The 22,558-nt window shown below is 34.8% G+C and overlaps 1 protein-coding gene across 1 annotated transcript; it reads left to right on the top strand.

Moving 5' to 3' along the window:
• Positions 1-5,773: 5,773 nt before the first annotated feature.
• Positions 5,774-22,365, top strand: STMND1 (stathmin domain containing 1; the record flags this gene model as incomplete). The annotated part of the gene is made up of 5 exons (XM_053715837.1): positions 5,774-5,908; positions 7,451-7,628; positions 13,993-14,132; positions 19,187-19,321; positions 20,833-22,365. Coding segments are annotated over 5 exons (873 nt in total), but the record flags the coding sequence as incomplete, so codon positions are not given.
• Positions 22,366-22,558: the final 193 nt, after the last annotated feature.

Raw genomic sequence — 22,558 nt, forward strand, 5'->3', positions numbered from 1 at the left:
GCACTGCGATGGTTTGCTAGCCATTCCCGACATAATAAAGGCCACACGGGCAGATGATCACATAGACTACAAATTCAGTTGTGCAGGTCAATCTGTATTGAATCTGTATGGACCTTCCATTGTGAGGATGGTGAAACTTTTCACCTGTAATGAAGGAATTACAAGTGACACAGTTCCCACAACTGAAACATCCTTTCTTAGGCGTTGGTAGCCATCCTTTATGTATCTGATCCGGTTCAAAGGTTGTTTTTACTAGCACATCACAAAGGTTGTTAGTTCTATGGTACACCATTCTTGGTGGTGGCTGATTATAGAAGGGAAGTGTAGGGTCCTGGTGTAAGATAAACCAATTCTTTATTATTGTTGGCGAACAGATTTGCTAGTAGGGTTGAACATAACCATCATGTTCATGCGTTCTTCTTTTACCTTTTCTCCAGTGGCCCTGTAGAGAAGATCACTCAGTGTCATATCCCAGGTTGCTTTCATGACTTCTTCAACTTCTGTGCGTTTGTATCCTCTCTGTATGAATTTTTGGCTCATAGCCTCGAGTTGTGTTTCTTTGATTTTTTTGTTGCTATTGTTGCGAATCACTCTCATCATTTGAGACCTGATGATTCCTTTCTTGAGCGCTGGTGGGTGAAATGAGTTCGCCGTAAGTAGTGAGTTTCGATCTGTAGGCTTGGAGTAGAGGGTAGTGCCAATCTTGATTTCAGGGTTGGTCATATCCTTGTAGATCTCAATGTCTAGGAAATGGATGGAGTGCTTGTTGTGTTCCATCTTAAATTTCACGTATGGTAGTGCATTGTCAATGTTGTTATACCACTGTAAAAGTTCCTCTTCACTACCATTCCAGATCAGGAAGATATCATCAATATACCTGCGGTAGGTACTGATGTTGCCCATTGCGGTGCCCATTTGTTGCAGGTAAAATTTATTCTCAAATTTAAAGTAGTTGTGGGTCAAGCATAAGTGAATGAGATCCAAGAGGAATTCAATAGAGGGGCCACAGTACATGTATCCTTGATAAGAAATTATTTTGTAGCCTCGATGCCTACATCATGAGGAATGATGGTGTATAGGCTGCTGACGTCCAGGGTCACAAAGAAGCTGTCCTGTTTGATGCTTGGAATAGTATTCAATGTTGTGATCAGAGACTTAGAGTCTAATAGAAAGGATGTGGTTTGTTTAACTGTCTGTTGTAGGAAGTGGTCAATGTCCAGGGCAATTGGTTGAAATAGAGACCCCCCTTGCAGACACTATCGGTCTCCCTGGTGGGCTAGTCATGGATTTGTGAATCTTGGGGACCGTATAGATTATAGGGCACTTTGACTGAGATGTGGTGAGAAATTCTCCAAATTTGTCATCAATGTACCTATTCTGAATTGCCATGGTGATGATGTCATCAGCCACCTTCTTGTATAAGGTGGTGGGATTAGATGTTAGTACTTTGTACACTGTAGCATCTTGTAATTGGGTTAGGAGTTTGTTTCTATGATAGGTATAGTCCATTAAGACAATGGCCCCGCCCTTGTCAGCAGGGCGTATGACAATCGATGTGTCTTCAGACAGGTCTTTCAATGCTTTCCTTTGTGCGACGGTGAGATTTTGTCTTCTATTTTTAAATTTATTGCTGGCTTTTTCAATCTCTTGTTTGCACACCTTGATGTAAGTTTTAATGGCCTCCCTGGTGGGCTAGTCGGTCTCCCTGGTGGGCTAGTCATGGATTTGTGAATCTTGGGGACCGTATAGATTATAGGGCACTTTGGATGAGATGTGGTGAGAAATTCTCCAAGTTTGTCATCAATGTACCTATTCTGAATTGCCATGGTGATGATGTCATCAGCCACCTTCTTGTATAAGGTGGTGGGATTAGATGTTAGTACTTTGTACACTGTAGCATCTTGTAATTGGGTTAGGAGTTTGTTTCTTTGATAGGTATAGTCCATTAAGACAATGACCCCGCCCTTGTCAGCAGGGCGTATGACAATCGATGTGTCTTCAGACAGGTCTTTCAATGCTTTCTTTTGTGCGACGGTGAGATTTTGTCTTCTATTTTTAAACTTATTGCTGGCTTTTTCAATCTCTTGTGTGCACACCTTGATGTAAGTTTTAATGGCCGGATGGGTATTGATAGGTTCAAACTTGCTTTTTATATAGAAAGGATGGTCTTTTGTCTGTTGTTCAGTCCTAAAAAATTCTTTAAGTTTGAGTTGTCTCTGTAGTCTGTTTAATTCAACATGGTTGGTGAACATGTCAGTCTTTGGAGTAGGTACGAAGCTTAGACCCTTGTTGAGGACCTCTTTCTCCAGATCTGTGATGGTCCTCGAGCTTAAGTTAACCACTACGTCTTCTGGGCCATGCCTGACCGAGTAATTATTTGTTTGTCTGCAGCGTCTGGTGTGGGTTCTTGTTCTTTTCTTCCTCCCTTTTTTTGAACCTGAGTAGGTGGTTTAGATGTGATTCGGTTCTTGTTGTCTCTGATGGGTCGGGTGCTTTCTGTGTCTTGGTCACTAGTATCAGCTCCACTACTGTCAATGGTGTTGATTGGTTTGCTCGTGGTTCTATTTCTGTTGAATCTCCTATTGGGTGTTTTTCCTGTAAGCCATGCATAGACATTATTCTCCCTGTAGTCACCCTCAACTGCCAGTTGTTTCTTGTTTTTGAAATTGACTAGGTCTTGTTGATACTTGGTCACTTTTTCTTGGAGTTTCGTTAACCAGTCTTCCTTTGGGTCATTACGTAGCGTGTCCAACTTATTCTGTTCAAGGGCTCCTATGTCTCCTCCAATCTATTTCTTCAGTCTGTTAACTTCCTCCAGTATAAGTAGCATCAGGTCAAACGAATATTTATTGAGAATACTACACCATTTCTTGCAGAATTCAGTGTTGTTTCTTCCGATGGTTGGAATGCTCTTCATCCTTAGACCTCTTGGTATCATTTTCCTCTTATAGTAATCTGCTATATAGTTGGCATGTAGTTTGTAGTCTATTTCCCTGCGCTTCAAGTTGAGTAGTTTGTAAAAGAGGTTGATAGGTATTTCTCCTAGTTCACCTTGTTCACACTCCTGCAGGATTCTGTCGGCGTCCTCATCTGTGTAGGCAAAGGTATCGCTGCAATCATCCTGTTCAGAGTCCAGGATGTTTGTGCTTGCTGCGTGCTCCATGTGTAGTGTGTGTGTTCACCTTTGGGTTGAACGTAGATACTTTATGCCACAGTGTGGCGTTGCAGGGTACTTTAAAGAAAGTTTTCAAATACTATCTGGTTTTGGGATCCAAGCACTCACTGTTTGTTGAAATGCCTGGGTGCACTCTATGGTAGATAGGTAGAAACTTTTCATGTAGAGAAGAGGCACACACAGGTCTTAGTAAACATAAATTGTATTAGTTCATAAATCCAGTCAACGTTTCGTTCCTCACAGGGACCTTTGTCAAGACTGTTCTATATACAGAATTAGGGAAAAGAAAAAATTGCAATGAATACCACAAAGGAGAAGAGACGCATCACAGGACAAGACTAATAGGTAACGCCCAATTATGTAGGCAAGAGAGAAAATGTAAGAACATACGATAAAGTACAAAAAAACAAATATTACAGGAAAACTTTAAAAAAACAAAACAAAAATTTAGACAACAAAAGACCAAAACAACACACTGTAGGCATGAATCCTAAAACAACGTAAACCCATAGTAGAAAGACACGCGCCTCCCACGTGACGTCACCCGACGCCGATACTTGCTGGGTACTTAAGGGCGACACAGAATACTTTCTGTTCGCCGCTGACTGCTTAGTCCAGTCTTACACGGAGGTGAGTCCATCTGATGCCTGACCTAGGCTTGTACTCTCTCCAAGACCCATCACACTAAGATTAGCGATATGATTTCGCTTTAAATATTTGCAGCCATCAGTTTGTGCTAGATTAGCCCTCCTACACCAGGCATATTATCAGTTGGGTCACGATTTCTGTTTACGGTTTATAGCATCACACATGTAACCTATGGGGGTACCTGAGCAAGTTGTTTGCATACCGGCTTTTAACTTCCGGTGTCTAGGAGGGCCACATATGCTAAGTTTTTTTAAATGTTTTTTCATTTGTTTTGTACAAGGCTGTTCTTTGATATCATGCTCTGCAATATAACCATTACAGTTATTTCTTAGCTACATGTGTGGATGACCCTTAGTGAGGAGGGAATCTGTTTTTACCATTTTTTACACCATTTTTATCATGCCTTACCTTGTTTGTCAGAATAGTAGTAAAAGACAGCACCTTTTTTCTGTCTGGGGCACAGGAATGGGTTAGCCAAACCCCAATTTAAAATTCAAAGAAGTAATTTTCCAGCCTCCAGTAAGATTTAAAAGACCTTTATTATTCTCTTGAAGGGTCCATCATATAAACATATGATGGACCCTGCAAGAGAATAATAAAGGTCTTACTGGAGGCTGGAAAATTACTTCTTATCTTGTTTGTCCCCATGATTCCTATACACATCTGTTCCCTTGTATTCCTGTAAACGCCATGGCTCTGCTTTATGCTGCCCTAGCATTGTGCTTGTTAAAACATCTATCTATATATTCCTAGAGAGCAGTATATGAACACTACGTTGACTTATTTGACTATGTTCTTTTCCTCTCCCTGCCACATCAGTGAGATAGTAAGTATCACCTCTAGCTACATGGAGTTTATCTCTCTTTTCTGAATGCTTCTTGTCCTAAAAGCACTTTATCTATAGTCTTAGCTATACAGTTTGTGAAATTTGAGACACTGCTCTTTACATGTCTTTCTACTATGGGTTTACGTTGTTTAAGGATTCATGCCTACAGTGTGTTGTTTTGGTCTTTTGTTGTCTAAAATTTTGTTTTTTAAAGTTTTCCTGTAATATTAGTTTTTTTGTACTTTATCGTATGTTCTTACATTTTCTCTCTTGCCTACATAATTGGGCGTTGCCTATTAGTCTTGTCCTGTGATGTGTCTCTTCTCCTTTGTGGTATTCATTGTAATTTTTTCTTTTCCCTAATTCTGTATATAGAACAGTCTTAACAAAGGTCCCTGTGAGGACCGAAACGTTGACTGAATTTATGAACTAATAAAATTTATGTTTACTAAGACCTGTGTGTGCCTCTTCTCTACATGAAAAGTTTCGCTATATATATATTGAGCCATTTGAGGGTGGGGCTTTATTTTAATATCTTTGTGTCTATATAAAAATTATATATATTTTTACGTTATATTACAAATTGAATATAGTTCTGATTTCAGACCCTGTTCCTCTTCCTCAGTTTACTACATTAAACGTGTGAAAAACGTAGTTCCTTCTTGTTACTTTCCAATTAATCATGTTCCTGACATCCTGGTGGTTATTTAAGATATCTTAGATAGATGATAGGTTGATTAGATAGATGGATTAGATAGAGAGAGATAGATGATAGATAGATATATATATGATAGATAAAATAGACGATAGATTGGGTAGATACTAGATGATAGATTGGATAGATTAGATAGATGATAGATTAAATAGATAGATTTTTCTGACAATATACAATTTTTAGATGTCAATAAAATCCTCTTCCAGCCGCTCTATGTACTAACAGGGGAACAACACCAGTAGTAAGACAGCACCCACCAAGACAGCCCGAAACCTCACGTACACATCCAGAGCTAAACACCGAGTGAGCCACGAGGTGCATGACGTAATCTATTGTAGCAACCGCCCATGGCAACAACTGAGTCCTTAGTTCCCGGCTGCTGGCCACTATAAGAATGTGACGAACTACGGGGACAGAACGTTCCTATACACACTGTGTGGTCGCCATGGGTTGCGGGCATTCCAGGGTGTTGGTCGTGCAACCTACTGACGGGAGAAAGAGCGGCTGGGGGGCGAAAGGCAAAGCCAAGGAGGGGACACAGAAGGTCAGACGTGTAACACCTCAAAAACACACAAATTGCAGGATATGATTATGTAGCCTTATGAATACGAGTGTTTTTATCCGAGTATAGGATCATATCTGACTGTAACACGCTGCATGTAGTGTGATAGTTCTAAATAAGTACATTGTCATTTCTATAGGTCCCCAATTCCCTGCGCAATAGTTTCTGGCATTTACCTGTAATATATCACATTTATTTATCTGTTTTTGAGAAGTATTATGTTTTGCAATTGTGTGCTTGATTTGGAAATATTTTGTCTTCTCAAATATTTTTCTATCTCTGGTTGCAAATACAAAATATAGACTATTTTGACTAATTCAAAATTTGTTGTAATTAGGAAATAGTTTAGTACTAAGAATAGTAGTACACTGGTAAACTTTATTAATACAACATTAATTATTTAATTGTATTTAATAAAATATTATTTTATTGATACATAAATGATGTACATGTACTCCAATTATTTTGTTTGTAAATTAAAAATAAAAGTAATTTACAGCAGCCCATATTTATTTACAAGCTAAAATAAACTTGTGAAATCTGCCAAACTGTAGCATGTTATGATCTGCAAATTAAATAAAAGTCCTGTATTAGTATTAATGTTAATGTTAGTATTAATGTAAGACAATAGCCCTAAAAATATGACAGATATAAGTATGTTGTAGTTACACTTTGTGATCATTTTGTTTTTATCTCTGATGAGATATGAAGAATATTTAATTGAATGGTAAAAATAAGCCACAGTCTGCTTAGAATCGCAATGTTTGTCCTACTATATGTATTATTTTTCTTTTTTTTTTTTTAGTTATGAACAAATTCCATTTTTTTGTCTAATAAAGTTATGCCTTTAATTTGAAATCTATTAAGCGGACATATAACTTACATTTTCTTTCAGGTTTCAGAAAGAGCATACAATTTTAAACAACTTTTCAATGTTCTTATATTATCAAATTTGCTTTATTCTTTTGGTATCCTTTGTTGAAGGAGCATCAATGCACTGCTGGGAGGTAGCTGAACACATCTAGTGAGCCAATGACAAGAGGATTATATTTGCAGCCACCAATCAGCAGGTAGCCTAGTTCCCAGTAGTGCATTGCTGTACCTAAGCCTACCTACATATGCTTTTGAACAAAGGATACTAAGTGAACAAGGCAAATTACACAATAGATTAGGTGTTTCAATTTGCATGCTCTATCTCAAACATATTTTTGGGGGGAATTTTATGCCTGTTTAAGTCTATTACGTGGAACATTCAGAAATAATAGTGGTTTATTTTATTCCTGTTTTGTTTATAACAAATGTACAGCCCAAATATCCACATTGCTCAATAATTAAAATTTCTTAGTTTTATCTGATATTTAAGTTTAAAAATCATGTGTTTTGCAAATAACTCAGGCAATGCAGTATTTGGCCAAATGTAATATAACAAATTTGCAAATATGATATAAATGATCTGTGTATTTAATGCCTAGTACATTTCTCATTCTTTATTTAAGTAGTGCTATTTTCTTTTTTTCCTTTCAGGATGACAACAAGTCACCTAGAAACAATGATTCCAGTGTCAGGGATGGCTCCGCTGTATCAAAAGGTACCGTGGATAGTGGCCTTGGCGCGGAAGATGAAGCTGCTGGAGGAGTTCTTCCTGGGGCAATTACAGAGAAGTTACCTTCACCCAGAGACAGTTCAAGCCAATTAAATAAAGGTAATTATGTCAACCTTCATTTTTCATCAGACTATGCTGGACACTTCCATTTAGTTAAATCATCTCAGAGCCATAATATGTCTGTCGCAAAAGATTAAAAAAAGTAAGAAAAAATATCAGCACTAGTTTAATTTGATAGCATAAAAATTATATTGAATTGAGTCATATATATATATATATATATATATATACAGTATATAGTTCTGGGTTCCAAACACTTACTGTAGTCGTTCAGTCAACTTTTCAGTCCTTATAGGGACCTTTGTCAAGACTGTTTGTTATTTGTGTATGTTATATATGTTCAGAGGTGACATAAATATATATAAATATATATAAATATATGTGTAGAGAGAGAGAGATGGATACATATCAATACTAGTTTAATTTTAAAGCATAGATATTACACTGAATTATATATATATATATATATATATATATATATATATAATTTGCTTTATTTGAAAGAGAGCTTTTTAAATTTGTTAAAGCTGTGTGTTTGTTTGGGTTTTTTTTTAAGTCTGCTCCTGAGTTGAAATAATCTGGACTTTCTTATTGGACTTGTGGTTGTTTGTTGTTAACCAACAGAAGTTTGGGGTTGGTCCTGTCACCCAATCAAATTAAATACATTTATCACCTGATTCTTTCTTGTTTCATTCTAAATTTAAAGGGACATAACTTTCCAGTAGTATGCAGTACTGTGAATAAGATATTTATGTATGTATATGTTTGTAGTAGATTTATTTTTCAATATAATGTTCCTTTAAAGGTACATATTACTAACAATGACTTTCATATCTACAAAGTGCAGCATTTAAACGCGTTAAAATATTTTCTTGATTGAGATATGTAAAGTAAAAGCAATTTCAATCAAAATGAATAGAACCTTAGCAGAGCTACTCCCCCAGTTTTATTAGTGGAGATAGACATTGCTCTTCAAGCCTGACTAGAAAACTTGTTTATTCAGGAGAGAAACAAACATTAAAATACAAAAGGTAAAATATTATGAAAAAATTATTAAAACATCCCTTGATTAAGGATTCTCTAAAAAAAATTTTGAAAGCTGTTTTAAAGGGACATGAAACCCAAACTTTTTCTTTCATGATTCTGATAGAGAATACAATTTTCAACCACTTTCTAATTTACTTCTATTATTTAATTTGTTTCATTTTCTTGATATGCTTTGTTGAAGGAGTAGCAATGCCCTACTGGCTTCTAACTGAGCACATGGGTGAGCCAATGACAAGCGGTATAATTATGCAGCCACCAATCAGCAGCTAGAACCTAGGTTCTTTGCTGCTCCTTAGCTTACCTAGATAAACATTTCAGCAAAGGATAACAAGAGAAAGAAGAAATTTAAATAATAGAAGTACATTTGAAAGTTGTTTAAAATGGTATTCTCTAACTGAATCATGAAAGAAAATTTTTGGGTTTTATGTCCCTTTAATGTTAAATATTAAAGCACATATAAACCTCCTAATAAATCATTTTATGTTTTTTTTTTTTTAAAGGAACAGTAACGTCAAAACTAAATGTTAGTTATTCAGATAGAACATACAATTTTAAATAACTTTTCAATTTTTTGTTATTATCTAATTTGCTTTGTTCTCTAGTTGAAAAGCATACTTAGGTAGATTTATAAGCAGCACTACTCTACTGGGAGCTAGCTGCTGATTGGTAGCTGCACACATGTGACTTTTGTAAATGGCTCACCCAATATGGTCAGCTAGCTCCCAGTAGTGCATTGCTGCACAACATCAAACAACACCAAAGCATACTGAAAGAATGAAGCAACTGTGAAAATAGAAGTAAATTGCAAAGTTGTTTATAATTGTATGTTCTATCTGAATCATGGGTTTCAAGTCCTTTTAAGTAATATATATATTATAGAGCCCTACTCAAAACCCAGTGTTTAACTCAATGTAGAATTTTATTGAATGTAAGCCTCAATTGGACACCAGATTGCTATTATGTTGAAAAGAATGCAGTTAAAAGGCATTTTATTATTGATTAAATTAATTTGACCCTAGCAAAAGGGTTAAACAAATAGTTTTAAAATTAGTTTCAGAGCAGCAATACACTACTGGGAGCTAGCTGACAACATCTGGTGAACCAATGAGAAGAGGTATATGTAGTCACCAAGGTATGCTTTTCAACAAAGGATACAAAGTGAACTAAGTAAATTTGATAATAGAAGTAAATTTAAAAATCTCGTATAATTGCTCGCTCTGTCTGAATCATGAAAGTTTTATTTAAACTTTGTGTCACTGTTAATGTCTCTTTCTGAAGCATACAAAATTGTTTCCATTTTATTTTTACTGACATTTTTGGTAGTATTATGTCTTGTTCCTAAAAGAACAACAGAGCTACGTCTGAAGCCTTTATTCTAAATAGTAATAAACATTGTACAAGTTGGAAAGTTAGCAATATGAATATCAATAATAATAATAATACAAATAATAATAAATATATATATAGATATATCTAATTTTCAATAACCTAACTTGTGTATCCTCTCAAAAATATAAAATGCTGGAAAAGGCACATGATTTTTATTGAATTTTGCCCCCATATTCATGTAACCGTGCTATTTCGGAACAATCACTGTAAAATGTCATTGTCAAATGGTAATGTGGATCTACAGTAGAGCTTTAACATTGTTTTCAGTTAATGATAACTTCAGTAATTACAGGGTGCATTTCGTACCAATCACAGTTGAAGATCTGAATTGTTTTCTACTTTGACTAAAGGTTCATTCATCTCAGCCAGGTGACAGGTTAGTTATTGTTACCCCTATACAATAAGAAACAGCCAGTGCTATAGGTAAATTAGAATATACAAACAGGTATCCTAGCTACAAACAAACACACAATATTGATATAAGACCTCTCAGGGGATTTAATTGTCTATTGGTGATTATTGGTTGCTAGTTAGAGGAGATGTTTACCTGCTGATGTCAAATTGGTGTAATCTCCATTTAATATTTCAGTTCTATTATTCCGTATTATTAAAAACACACACAAATCATTTAATTTTAATGTGTCACACTAAAAGTGGACATACTAAATGTTTTTTGTTTTTTTTTTGTAATTTATGCACTGAGAAAAAAACAAACAACCTTTTTCTGCTTATGCTTTTGATGTTCATTACTATCCACAAATAAAGCAGTGAAAGATCTGCTTAACAACCAATTAGATATCAGGCCTTAGGGCCTTTAACTTAAACTATTTTCTTTCAAAAACATATTAGTAACATGTATAAACAGTGATCTTTAAAATGCGTGATAGAAATTTTTAGAATTCTCTGCCCCAATATTTTACTTCTAATTGGGATTATAGTCACATGCATTGCTTCATTCTGGGTAATGTATTGTATTATATAAAACAAACCAGACTGAAAATCAGATATTTGTTTTTGTGGTTTTTTTTTGACAAAGTTACATAATTTAGGCCAAATCAATTACACATTATGAATTAAAGGGACAGTCTAGGCCAAAATAAACTTTCATGATTCAGATAGAGCATGTACTTTTAAACAATTTTCCAATTTACTTTTATTACCAATTTTGCTTTGTTCTCTTGGTATTCTTAGTTGAAAGCTTAATCTAGGAGGTTCATATGCTAATTTCTTAGACCTTGAAGCCCACCTCTTTCAGATTGCATTTTAACAGTTTTTCCACCACTAGAGGGTGTTAGTTCACATATTTCATATAGATAACACTGTGCTCGTGCACGTGAAGTAATCTGGGAGCAGGCACTGATTGGCTAAACTGCAAGTCTGTCAAAAGAACTGAAAAAAGGGGCAGTTTGCAGAGGCTTAGATACAAGATAATCACAGAGGTTAAAAGTATATTATTATAACTGTGTTAATTATGCAACACTGGGAAATGGGTAATAATGGGATTATCTATCTTTTAAAACAATAAAAATTCTGGTGTAGACTGTCCCTTTAAATAATGTCTTTGTGAAAGTGTTTCATGTTCAGAAGTTACTCTAAAGGCTCAATGATATAAGCTTCGCCAGCTCAAACCTAGTTTTTCTCGCCGACTCTCGCAGGGTTGCCCTGGTGGAATGATCGTAAAAAGGGGGCAGTCCCTGCGAGTGGTGAGATGCCTATTGAAAGTAATGGATTTCGCTGGATAGGGACCCTTCCCTCCTTAAAGCGAAGTTAGCCGGCAGTAGGGGGAGTACTTTAAAAATTAAATCCTGCAGCCAATATAACTCACATTATGCTGCTTTCTGCATAGAGGATCTTACATTCACCTATATTTTCTTATGCGTGTGTTTTTCTATTAGGGTTATAAGTATTCGTATTTTTTTGAAAATGTGACATCTGCAATGCGAAAATCTTTATAGAAATACACTGGGATAAGAGAGACATTTTCATATACGCCCATGGAACGCTCATGTTCAGCCTATATTACGAAAAAACAACAATTACACTTTGCATTTTGTATTTATAAGTACAAATTTCTGTGTGATTTTTGCACATCTAGTGTACTACAATTACAATTTACGCAGTTCATATTTAATACGATTTATTCCTGTGTAAATTGCATACAAATTTTACATTTTTGTTAACATACGATTTTTGGTGAATAATTTTGTTACTATTTTTTATGCACCTTAACAATACAATTTTTCCCTGCATATTTTTATGTGATTGGTTCAAATATTTGTTTTGCATGATGTTTAAAATATGAATTTTATTGTGCATTTTTCAAATGAAAAATGCAGTATACGCCCCTTAGCAAAACACCCTGTTTTCAGGGTAAACAGTGGATTTAGATCATTCCACCAGGGAAATAGAAGGACTGGCGAGCATTCTTTAATAATCTCGCCAGCCCAGAGAGCTTTTAATCATCGAGCCCTAAGTGTGTGCTGCAGTTTTAAGGTACCAAATAACTCACAGTTTATCATAATGTAATAAAAAATTGATCTGTTTTATTTGTAGGCTATATATATATATAATTACATAGGTAATAATTTGTGGTTCTTCTTTAGAACAATGTATATCGCTTTCATGAATATATTTTGATGCAGTAATATATACAGGTAACCCTTTGTGTATCAGGGACGGCAAGTCTTTGCTGTTTTGTATGGAATTAGTAAGATTTTCCAAGCTTTGGCTCGAGTGGTACACAATATCCATATCACTTTCTTTGGTGCAGAGATAAAGAGGGCTGTTGAGAGTTAATTAAAATCAAATAGTAGTCTGCCATCCTCATGTTTTTATTTATATAATATTCTGTCACGTGTTCCAATGTTCTCTTTAAAATGTCAGTATGGGCACTTAGCTGACATTGTTGATACCTAAACTACAAACTACTACAAGTAGTGCAGTTTTACAGTGTAAGTGACAATCAAAATAGGGCATGGGGTAAGTGAGAAAGTAACCTATTACAAAGCAGTGTTCTCCCCAGGACCTATATAATGGGCACACCACCCAGCTGATTTTACTGACCACCCGGCTAAAATGTAAGCCATAAATAAAGGTCAAAATTGAAATGTCCATGGGTTCATTTCAGTTTTAAATGGAATAATTTTTCCAATATACTTCTATTAGCAAAATTGTTTCTAGTAAAAGTTATTACTGTTTTTAAGTGGCATACACCCATATGCTGTGAGGGCCTGTGCACTAGTATTTAAATGCCACATGTTCTCAGAGAGTCAACAGTGGCTTGTATGAACAAATTTAAGGGAAAGGAAAGTCAAAATTAAACTTGCATGAGTCAGATAGAGCATGTTATTTTAATACACTTTTAAATTCACTTCTATTTTCAAATGTGCTTCGTTCTCTTGGTATCCTTTGTGGAAAAAGAAATATCTTTTATTAGAGTTTGATGGCTAATAAGAAACATAAGCCCCGTACATGCCTTAATTCATTGCAGTAACCTTTTCACTACTTACTCTGGAACTCTGTGTTTAATGGGGTTAACGCATAGTTAAAGTCCCTCAATGAAATGCAAGCACTGCAGCTCCCAAGCTAATGACTGTTGGTGATTGCCAGAGTTGTGTGAGGGCCCTTGCCATTGGCTCACCAGCTGTTTCCTGCTTAGGACCAACAATTCTCTTTGCATTTTAAATCTCAGAAAAGAGTTATGTTTATCTCAGGAATTCTCATATCTAATTTTATAAACATTCATATTAATGTGTATACATTCACTGGAGTACCTAATGTTATATAATATTTATACATTATAAATTATATTTATAACTTATAAATAATTTTTCCCTAAGACAAATCACCTCTGTATCTTGTGCCTGTATTTTAGCGGTGTTCATATGTACTGATTGGTACAAAACATAGAAAACGTATCCACAATGTTATCTACAATTGCTCGTTTGATGTCTCATTTGTATTGTAGACCCACCATTGCTAAGCACCCGAAGTGGAAGCATTCGAGAGAGACAGAAGTCTTCAGACATCCTAGAAGAGCTTATTACACAGGGGATAATACAAAGCCAGCCTAAAATTGTTAAAAATGGAGAAGCATATGATGTCATGGTGAGTTGACTAAGATATTTTGGCTAGCGTATACATTTGGGAAGATAGAATTGTCCATTATATTCCAAATTCAACAAAGTGCAGAGATACGTGCCTTTAGCAAGCTGCTTGAGGTTTATACCTTGAGAAAAATATTCCAGGTCAGTTTTATTCTATGGATCCTATACACAAAATACAATGTGCCAAAATACACTTGTGTAGCTTGGTCAGTGCTCTCATATTATGATCCCTCTCCTACACTCAGGTAACTAGACCAGTGCTCTCATATTATGATCCCTCTCCTACACCCAGGTAACTAGGCCAGTGCTCTCATATTATGATCCCTCTCCTACACTCAGGTAACTAGACCAGTGCTCTCATATTATGGTCCCTCTCCTACACTCAGGTAACTAGGCCAGTGCTCTCATATTATGGTCCCTCTCCTACACTCAGGTAACTAGACCAGTGCTCTCATATTATAATCCCTCTCCTACACTCAGGTAACTAGACCAGTATTCTCATATTATGATCCCTCTCCTACACTCAGGTAACTAGTCCAGTGCTCTCATATTATAATCCCTCTCCTACACTCAGGTAACTAGACCAGTGCTCTAATATTATGGTCCCTCTCCTACACTCAGGTAACTAGACCAGTGCTCTAATATTATGGTCCCTCTCCTACACTCAGGTAACTAGACCAGTGCTCTCATATTATGGTCCCTCTCCTACACTCGGGTAACTAGGCCAGTGCTCTCATATTATAATCCCTCTCCTACACTCAGGTAACTAGACCAGTGCTCTCATATTATGATCCCTCTCCTACACTCAAGTAACTAGGCCAGTGCTCTCATATTATGATCCCTCTCCTACACTCAGGTAACTAGACCAGTGCTCTCATATTATGATCCCTCTCCTACACTCAGGTAACTAGACCAGTGCTCTTATATTATGATCCTTGAACACTCAAGGTAGCTAGGGGGTAAACCAGTGCTCTCCCATTATGATCACTCTCTTACACTCAGGTAGCTAGACCAGTGCTCTCATATTATGATCCTGCTCCTACACTTGGGTAGCTAGGGGGCAAACCAGTGCTTTCGTATTATAATCCTGCTCTTACACTCAGGTATTTGGAAGTGCTTTCATGTTATGGTCACTCTCTTACCCTCAGGTAGCTAGACCAGTGCTCTCATATTACGATCCCTCTCCTACACCCGGTATATATTTTACCAGTGAGTCAACATATGTTTTGATGAGATGTGCACTGTCAGTATATGGCTGGGTTATAACACAATATATTTAATAATTATCCTTTAAACTGAACCCCAATAAAATATGCATATACCAAGACAATAAAATGAATATAAATTCCTGAATTATTTTTATTAGTTAATATCTATAGACACATTGAAATATATTTGTAGGGACAAGAATATGAATCAATACTATACACATTTAAAACTATTAAAATATGCTATGCAAATCTCATAAAATTTACCTTTATTCACAATAGCCTCCCAAATCAGAGTTGCATTTAAAATATCACAATGAGACTAAGATATAAGCCACTAAACATTCAGCAATACAATCAGCTATTTAGCTACAATTTATCCTATATAATTCCAATTTAAAACATCAGAAATTATATATATTATTTGTGCCAATAACCAAACTCTATGCCAATTTATCTAAGCTGAATTAAATTCTTAGTTATCTACAGTTAAGACAATTTCTAAGACATATATATATATATATATATATATATATATATATATATATATATATATTTATTTATTTATTTTTGCCAGATAAACAACTTAACATTTAGGATTTTTTTAACAATACACAGGCTATGAAATACAAGTTTTAAAATACAATTTACTCCTTTAAGTCTGCTACCTACAGCAACAATGGATGTTTGTTTTAAATATTTACCTATGTTTAACAACCTCATATACTTTACCAAAATAATGACCAAATCGATAAGTCAGTTTCCAAAACCTTCTTGTTTCATCTCAGAAGACAAATAAGTATACTTTGCAATCAATGAGAAAAGGTAGCCCAGCTTTGCTTAACTGTATTTCAAAACGCCCAGCCGTCAGTTATCAGTCAAGGTCAGCAGCATGTGTCTTTTCCTTTCTTGCATTTAGCTTATATATGTTTTAATCATTGATGAAACCATGTGGGAGGCCCTTGTGGAAACTGATCACCCCATTGGTCACCTGGGAACCATCTCTCTGATTGGCCCTAAGCAATGGATGGTTACTATGGAGACGCATCTTTTAACAGTCAAATCTTTTGGCTGTAATACTGGATTTTGGCCATCGGGGGGCAGCATGACAAACAAACAGATTCATTTAACCATTCCTAGACAGTAAAAACATTTCTTTAAAATGTGTATCTTAAAATTTTATAATTTTTTTTATATTACTGAATTACATGCTCAAATGTACTGTATTATGTCACATTATTTATTCTGATTATTTTAATATGAAACATCAGTATTATTTCTAATATCATATTACATCAAAGTAATTTATACTGCTAACTATTCCAAAATTAATAGCATTTAAAATCCTGATATATATATATTCATACAAATACAGCATGTTTCACATTCAGTGTACTTCTTCCTGAATATATAAATTGATGCCCATGTCCAATTGTTGTCTGCAACTAAAGAAATAATTGTTAGAATGCTCATTTTAAATCCTAAAACATTCTAAAACATTTTGAAATTTTAGCTATCAGGTCTCCATGTTTAATATGTGTCTGAATATATGTATATATATATATATATATATATATATATATATATATATATACAAAATACAGCAGATAAAACATTGTTCTATAAGAAACATAATTATACCAGTTATATTTTCAGTGAATTTCAAAGTTACGTTGTAAACATGTGTTTTTGCTGGTCACACTTTCATTGCTTCTATACGCAGGCAGGGGTAATTAACAAGTCTATGCTAATCACTATGCAGTCAGAATTTACTTACTTATTTGACTTTATGCCCAGAATGTCGTCTTTATACATTCCATGCTGTGTGCTGACTTGGTTGACCTCAAGATAATTTTGACAACATTTCTTTTTAAGTGACTGTTTTAAGTTAAGTAGACCAAATGTTTTATTGTCCACATTTGGACGCATTGTAATTTTGCATACTGAATGGGGAGGATTGAATCTTGTTCAGCCAAAGCATTTAATGCCTTATAAATGAATGAATCATTTGGTGCTGATAGCCAGATATATAATAATATATATATTAATGTTCACATATACCTTGACAGCACTAATCAGAAATCTTCTGTCACAAGGATTAATGGGACACAATGGGATAGCAATAGTACATTTTTAAAATATACCATGGCCTTTTGGGGAATTTAGATTTCCATTTTAAAAAATGGATATATAATATTCTTTCACTCTCCAGGAATATGTGAAAATTGAAGAATTTATTGGCATGTAAAAAAACTCTGAACTGCTTTGGGTTTGTTTAGAAATATGTGTGTGCCAATTTAACAGAACTGTATAATCTTCTAATAGTCTTAAAATTGTAAAGTTCAGGTACAAATTATTTTGAGTTTTTTTAAGAAATTGATGTCAGTATTAACAGCTATATCATTAAAGTTAATATTTAATAATATTACATTTTCATACCTCTTAACCCCTTAAGGTCCAGTGCTGTACTCTGGGGGGTGGGGGCACGAACGGGTAAGACTAAACTAAACTGCAGAAAAATATTCAAAACAATTCCACACTGAGAGTAGGAGGGGGGGGGAGAAGAAGGTAGGGAGAGGGGGAATTGGAGGTAAACAAAAAGATGAATTGGAGGGGGAGGTGGGGTAAATTAGGGGGGAGCAGCTACACTACAGAAAAATGTGTTGTTTTTTTATGTAAATACCTAAGATGGCAGACAGGGAGGGATCAGGGAGGTGGTAAGGTAAGGGGGTAAACCTAGACTTTAGAAAATAATAATAAAAAAAATATATAAAAGAAAAAAAAAGACAAATTTCACATTGGCAGACTGTCTGCCAGTACCTAAAATGGTGGTGACCAGTGGGGGGTGGGGGATGGAAAATAGTTGTTTAGGAAAGATTGGGTAGGGATCAGGGGGTGGAATAGATCAGGTGGGAGGGTAATCTCTATAATACAGCTAAACTTAATCTTACAAGCTACCTGATTAACACCTTAACTGCAAGGAGTTTCAGGAGTGTGGTGCGCAGCTGCAATTAGCGGCCTTCTAATTGCCAAAAAGCAATGGCAAAGCCATGTATGTCTGCTATTTCTGAACAAAGGGGATCCCAGAGAAGGTTTTACATCCATTTGTGTTATGACTGTACAAGCGGTATGTAAATAATTTCAGTGAGAACCCCAAAGTTTGTAAAAAAGTTTTTTTAATATGATTGCATTTTGTAGCGAAATGGTGGCATGAAATATACCAAAATGGGACTAGATGAATACCTTGGGTTGTCTACTAAAAAAATATATATATATATATATATATATAGTTTTGATAGATACATTTAAAAAAAAAAACAAGGCTCTATTTCTGTTTAAATGGAGTCATGGGAAAATGCTAAAAATTATCTGGTCTTTTAGGCAAGTTTTAGATCCAAAATATTTCTTTCATGATTCAGGTAGAGAATTACAACTTCCCAATTTACTACTATTGTATAATTTGCTTTGTTCTTTAGATATCCTTTGTTGAAGAAATAGCAATGAACATGGTGAGCCAATCACACAAGGCAGCTATGTGCAACCACCAATCAGCAGCTACTGAGCCTATCAAGATATGCTTTTCAGCAAAGGTTATCAAGAAAATTAAACAAATTAGATAATAGAAGTAAATTAGAAAGTTGTTTAAAATTAAATGTTCTTTCTAATCTAAATCATAAAAGAAAAAATGTGAGTTTCATGTCCCTTTAAGGGGTTAAGGGGCAATTACGTTATTTATAATTTGTATAAACTTGATTCTGTGATGGTTTCATGCATGTGAAACATGTTTTCCTTGCTAATTGATCATTTAATACTGTTACTTACATAGTAATGCATTTCTTTACTTAAGGTGGAAACAGAAGAAAAACCGTTAAGGAGGCCTCCCGCAAAACTCGAAAAACTAAAAACCATAAGGAGGAAGAATGTTAGCCTAACAATAGAGGAGATTGAATCCAAAATGAAAGCTGCAGAAGAGAGAAGAAAGGTGATATTTGGCACAAGTTTATTTGTTCATATTTTAATTAAAATAGTTAGTTTAGTTCAAATATTAACAAAACAATTTCTAAGGAATGTAATTGTTCTATTTCATTAAGGCCAGATAATCAAAAACTTTGTCAACACTTGCTGGTGTTGCTCTCAGGAAGATATCTAAAAAAAATCGGGCTGTCCCTGCGAGTTGAGAGATGTCTCCCATAGAAAGTAATGGACACTGCTGGAAAGGGAAACTTTTCTGGGGAGAGCGAACTTAGCAGGGGCACACTTTAAAGATAAAATACTGCAGTCTAAACAAACCAGATTACTCTTCTTTCAGAGTAAAGTATCTTACAAATGCCTCTTTTTTGTATACATGCATTTTTCTATTAGGATAATGAGTGTTCTGCGCTTTTTGACAAATCTCACCACTTTTCCACAGCGAGATTTGCAGATGGAAAATGTTTAGAGAATATGCCAAACATGGTGGAGAAATTTCCGCTACTCCCGCGGAACACCCATGTTCAGCCCACTAAATAATCAAATTTTACAATAAGTAAAACACGCTTTAAATTATGTTATAAGTGAAAATATCACAGTGCATGTGCAGTGTAGTTTTATTACAACTTCTACTGTGCGCCCTAAATATTTTTTTCATGCGTAATTTCAATAGATTTTTATTGCTTACATAAAATAGGATTTTTGCAGAACAATTTTGTTAAAATGTGTTAGTTTCATATTCCAAGACATCTTTCTAAACTAAGCATGGGAAACTCTGCCTTCTGTGACGGGTCATCGTAAGAAATAGAAATGTTTTGATCGAGCGCATCACATCAATCTTGGTGAAACTACTATAGATATTATTAATTTGCAGTAAAATGATTTAAAATGATTTTGTAATAAACTCAAAGAAAAATTGGTAAAAAAAGTAAATTAGAAAGTTGTTTTAAATTGCATGCTCTATCTGAATCATGACAGAAAAAAATGGGGTTTCATATCCCTTTAAGTAGTTTTTGTTATACTCGCTACAAAATCTAATTTATTAGGTATTATAAACAAATATGTTTTGCTACTTCAATAGACCCACTAGCACACATACCATGAAAATATGCAGTATGTGCTGTTTGTAGAAAAGTTTCACTGTAAATTAGTTACCTTTTTATAAGCTTTATTATATACCTGGATCATTTTACTTTCTTTCTGATCAAAAGTGCTTCTAGCAAGGGTTTTAAATGACTATAAAGTTAGTCACAAACCTTCAGAAACGTTCACCTAAGATTTTTTCTACCAAATTCGCAATTGAAGTATATGCAGATTTTTGTATAAAAATTAATAGATAAACCTTTTTAAAATATGGTGATGGACCCCTCAATTTAGAGTTCTGAAATATCATCCCCTGCAGTGCGGCTTCCCAGGCATAGGCATTTTTGAAACTGAAAGAATAGAAAGAAAAGGATATTGTTGCCGGGATTATACTCAACTAATTATAGCATTGTCATGATTACTAATACCTTAATATTGCAGACAAAGGAAGAAGAACTAAAGGAAAGGCTGAGACGTGACAGACCAGTGACTGCTCTACAAAGCACAGCAGACCATAGCAGAGAAGGCTCTTTTACTCCTGATGAAGGACAGGAGGCTGCCACTGTTCTTCATGAAACCTTAGAGTTTGGTACAACGGAAAATTTAATGACCAAACCAGCACAATGGGAGGATGAGGAAGCTGATGAAATAAATGCTGTAGAATCTGACATCACCTATAACGATCCAGGTCATGGAGAAAAGGAATCTGCAAATTATATCTTCTGATATCCTCAAACTCATTTGACCCATTGACTACCATAGAGAGAATACATTTAGAAGCAATCTATTGTAACCCTGTCTGGCAACCAAGGGGTTTCATTTTAAAGAGACAGCAAACAAACAAAAAAAAGTTGCTGCCATCTTACAACTTTATACGTATGCAACAATTTGCACATCCTGCAGCTTCAATTCCTTTTTTTGTAGAGGCATAGCCTGAATATAATTAGCATTGTATCCAGACCGTATGTAGTATATTGCCATAGTGACAAATCTGCATTAATTTAACATAGTTCTTATGCAAATTAATATATATTAATCATCAAATAAAAAACTACTTTAAAGGGACGTTAAGCCCAAAATGTAATTCCCCATAATTTAATTATGCATAGTAAGCAGTACTCTAATTTGCCAACTTTCCTATAATTTAAATCTGATCATTGTGGTTTGTCCACTGCCTCCAAAGAGATTGGAGACCATCCTACAGGATTATGAACCACAGCCCTGCAGCATTCTACACAGTCATTGCATGAGTTTATCTGTCTTTAAAGTGAAGGTCTATTTTGATGAATTAGTGCCCGGTTTTTAATAAACCTATTAAAAACAAGGGCACTTTAATTCATCAAAATTGACATTTCACTGTTTTCTTCAAAAACTTACCTTTTTATCCTGAATGATGAATTAAAGTGCCCTTGTTTTTAATAGGTTTATTAAAAACCGGGCACTAATTCATCAAAATGGATCTTCACTTTAATTAAGGAAATCATATAAATATGCTTCAGATTCTTTTCAAGGGGTATGTCACTGGACTGTAAAAAGCAGTCTGCTAACAAAACAACAGTTTTAAAATGCTTTTAAAATATTTATTTTATATTGGCTATTTACTATGTATATGAAAAATATATATTCAATGTTAAATCTATCTGTAGTATAGCTGCAGTTTGTTGGTTGTGTGCCAGCTTCAGGTAATACACATTGGATTGGTATCTGCTACTGATTACCAGCTTACTGTGAAGATATATAACTGTTGCCAAAAATACTAAATGAGTGAGAAAAATACATATATATGTAGCATAACAAACAGTGCATTGAACAATTAGCATATATGTTGAAAGTAAAAATTATGCCTAAGAACAATAATGGATCAATACTACTATGTAAACTACCTTTTAAATGCACAAATCATTGTTCTGAGCGCAAAGTTTATTTCAGATGTTTTATTGAAATATTCTAATAAAAGTTGTTGTTTTTTTCATATTCATTTTGATGGATTACATTTTTACATTTTATTTGAAACTCCAAAACAATCATTGGGAAGGGGGGGGGGGGGGTACACGTGAATGCATTTTTGAGTATTGAATAGAAACATTTCTGCAATACATATGAATTACTAAACATGCTTCTAATAAAAGTGGCAATTGTTTTCAGTGAGAGCTTTTACTGTGCAAGT

Source organism: Bombina bombina, chromosome 5, assembly GCF_027579735.1.
Source record: "Bombina bombina isolate aBomBom1 chromosome 5, aBomBom1.pri, whole genome shotgun sequence".
Lineage (NCBI taxonomy): Eukaryota > Metazoa > Chordata > Amphibia > Anura > Bombinatoridae > Bombina > Bombina bombina.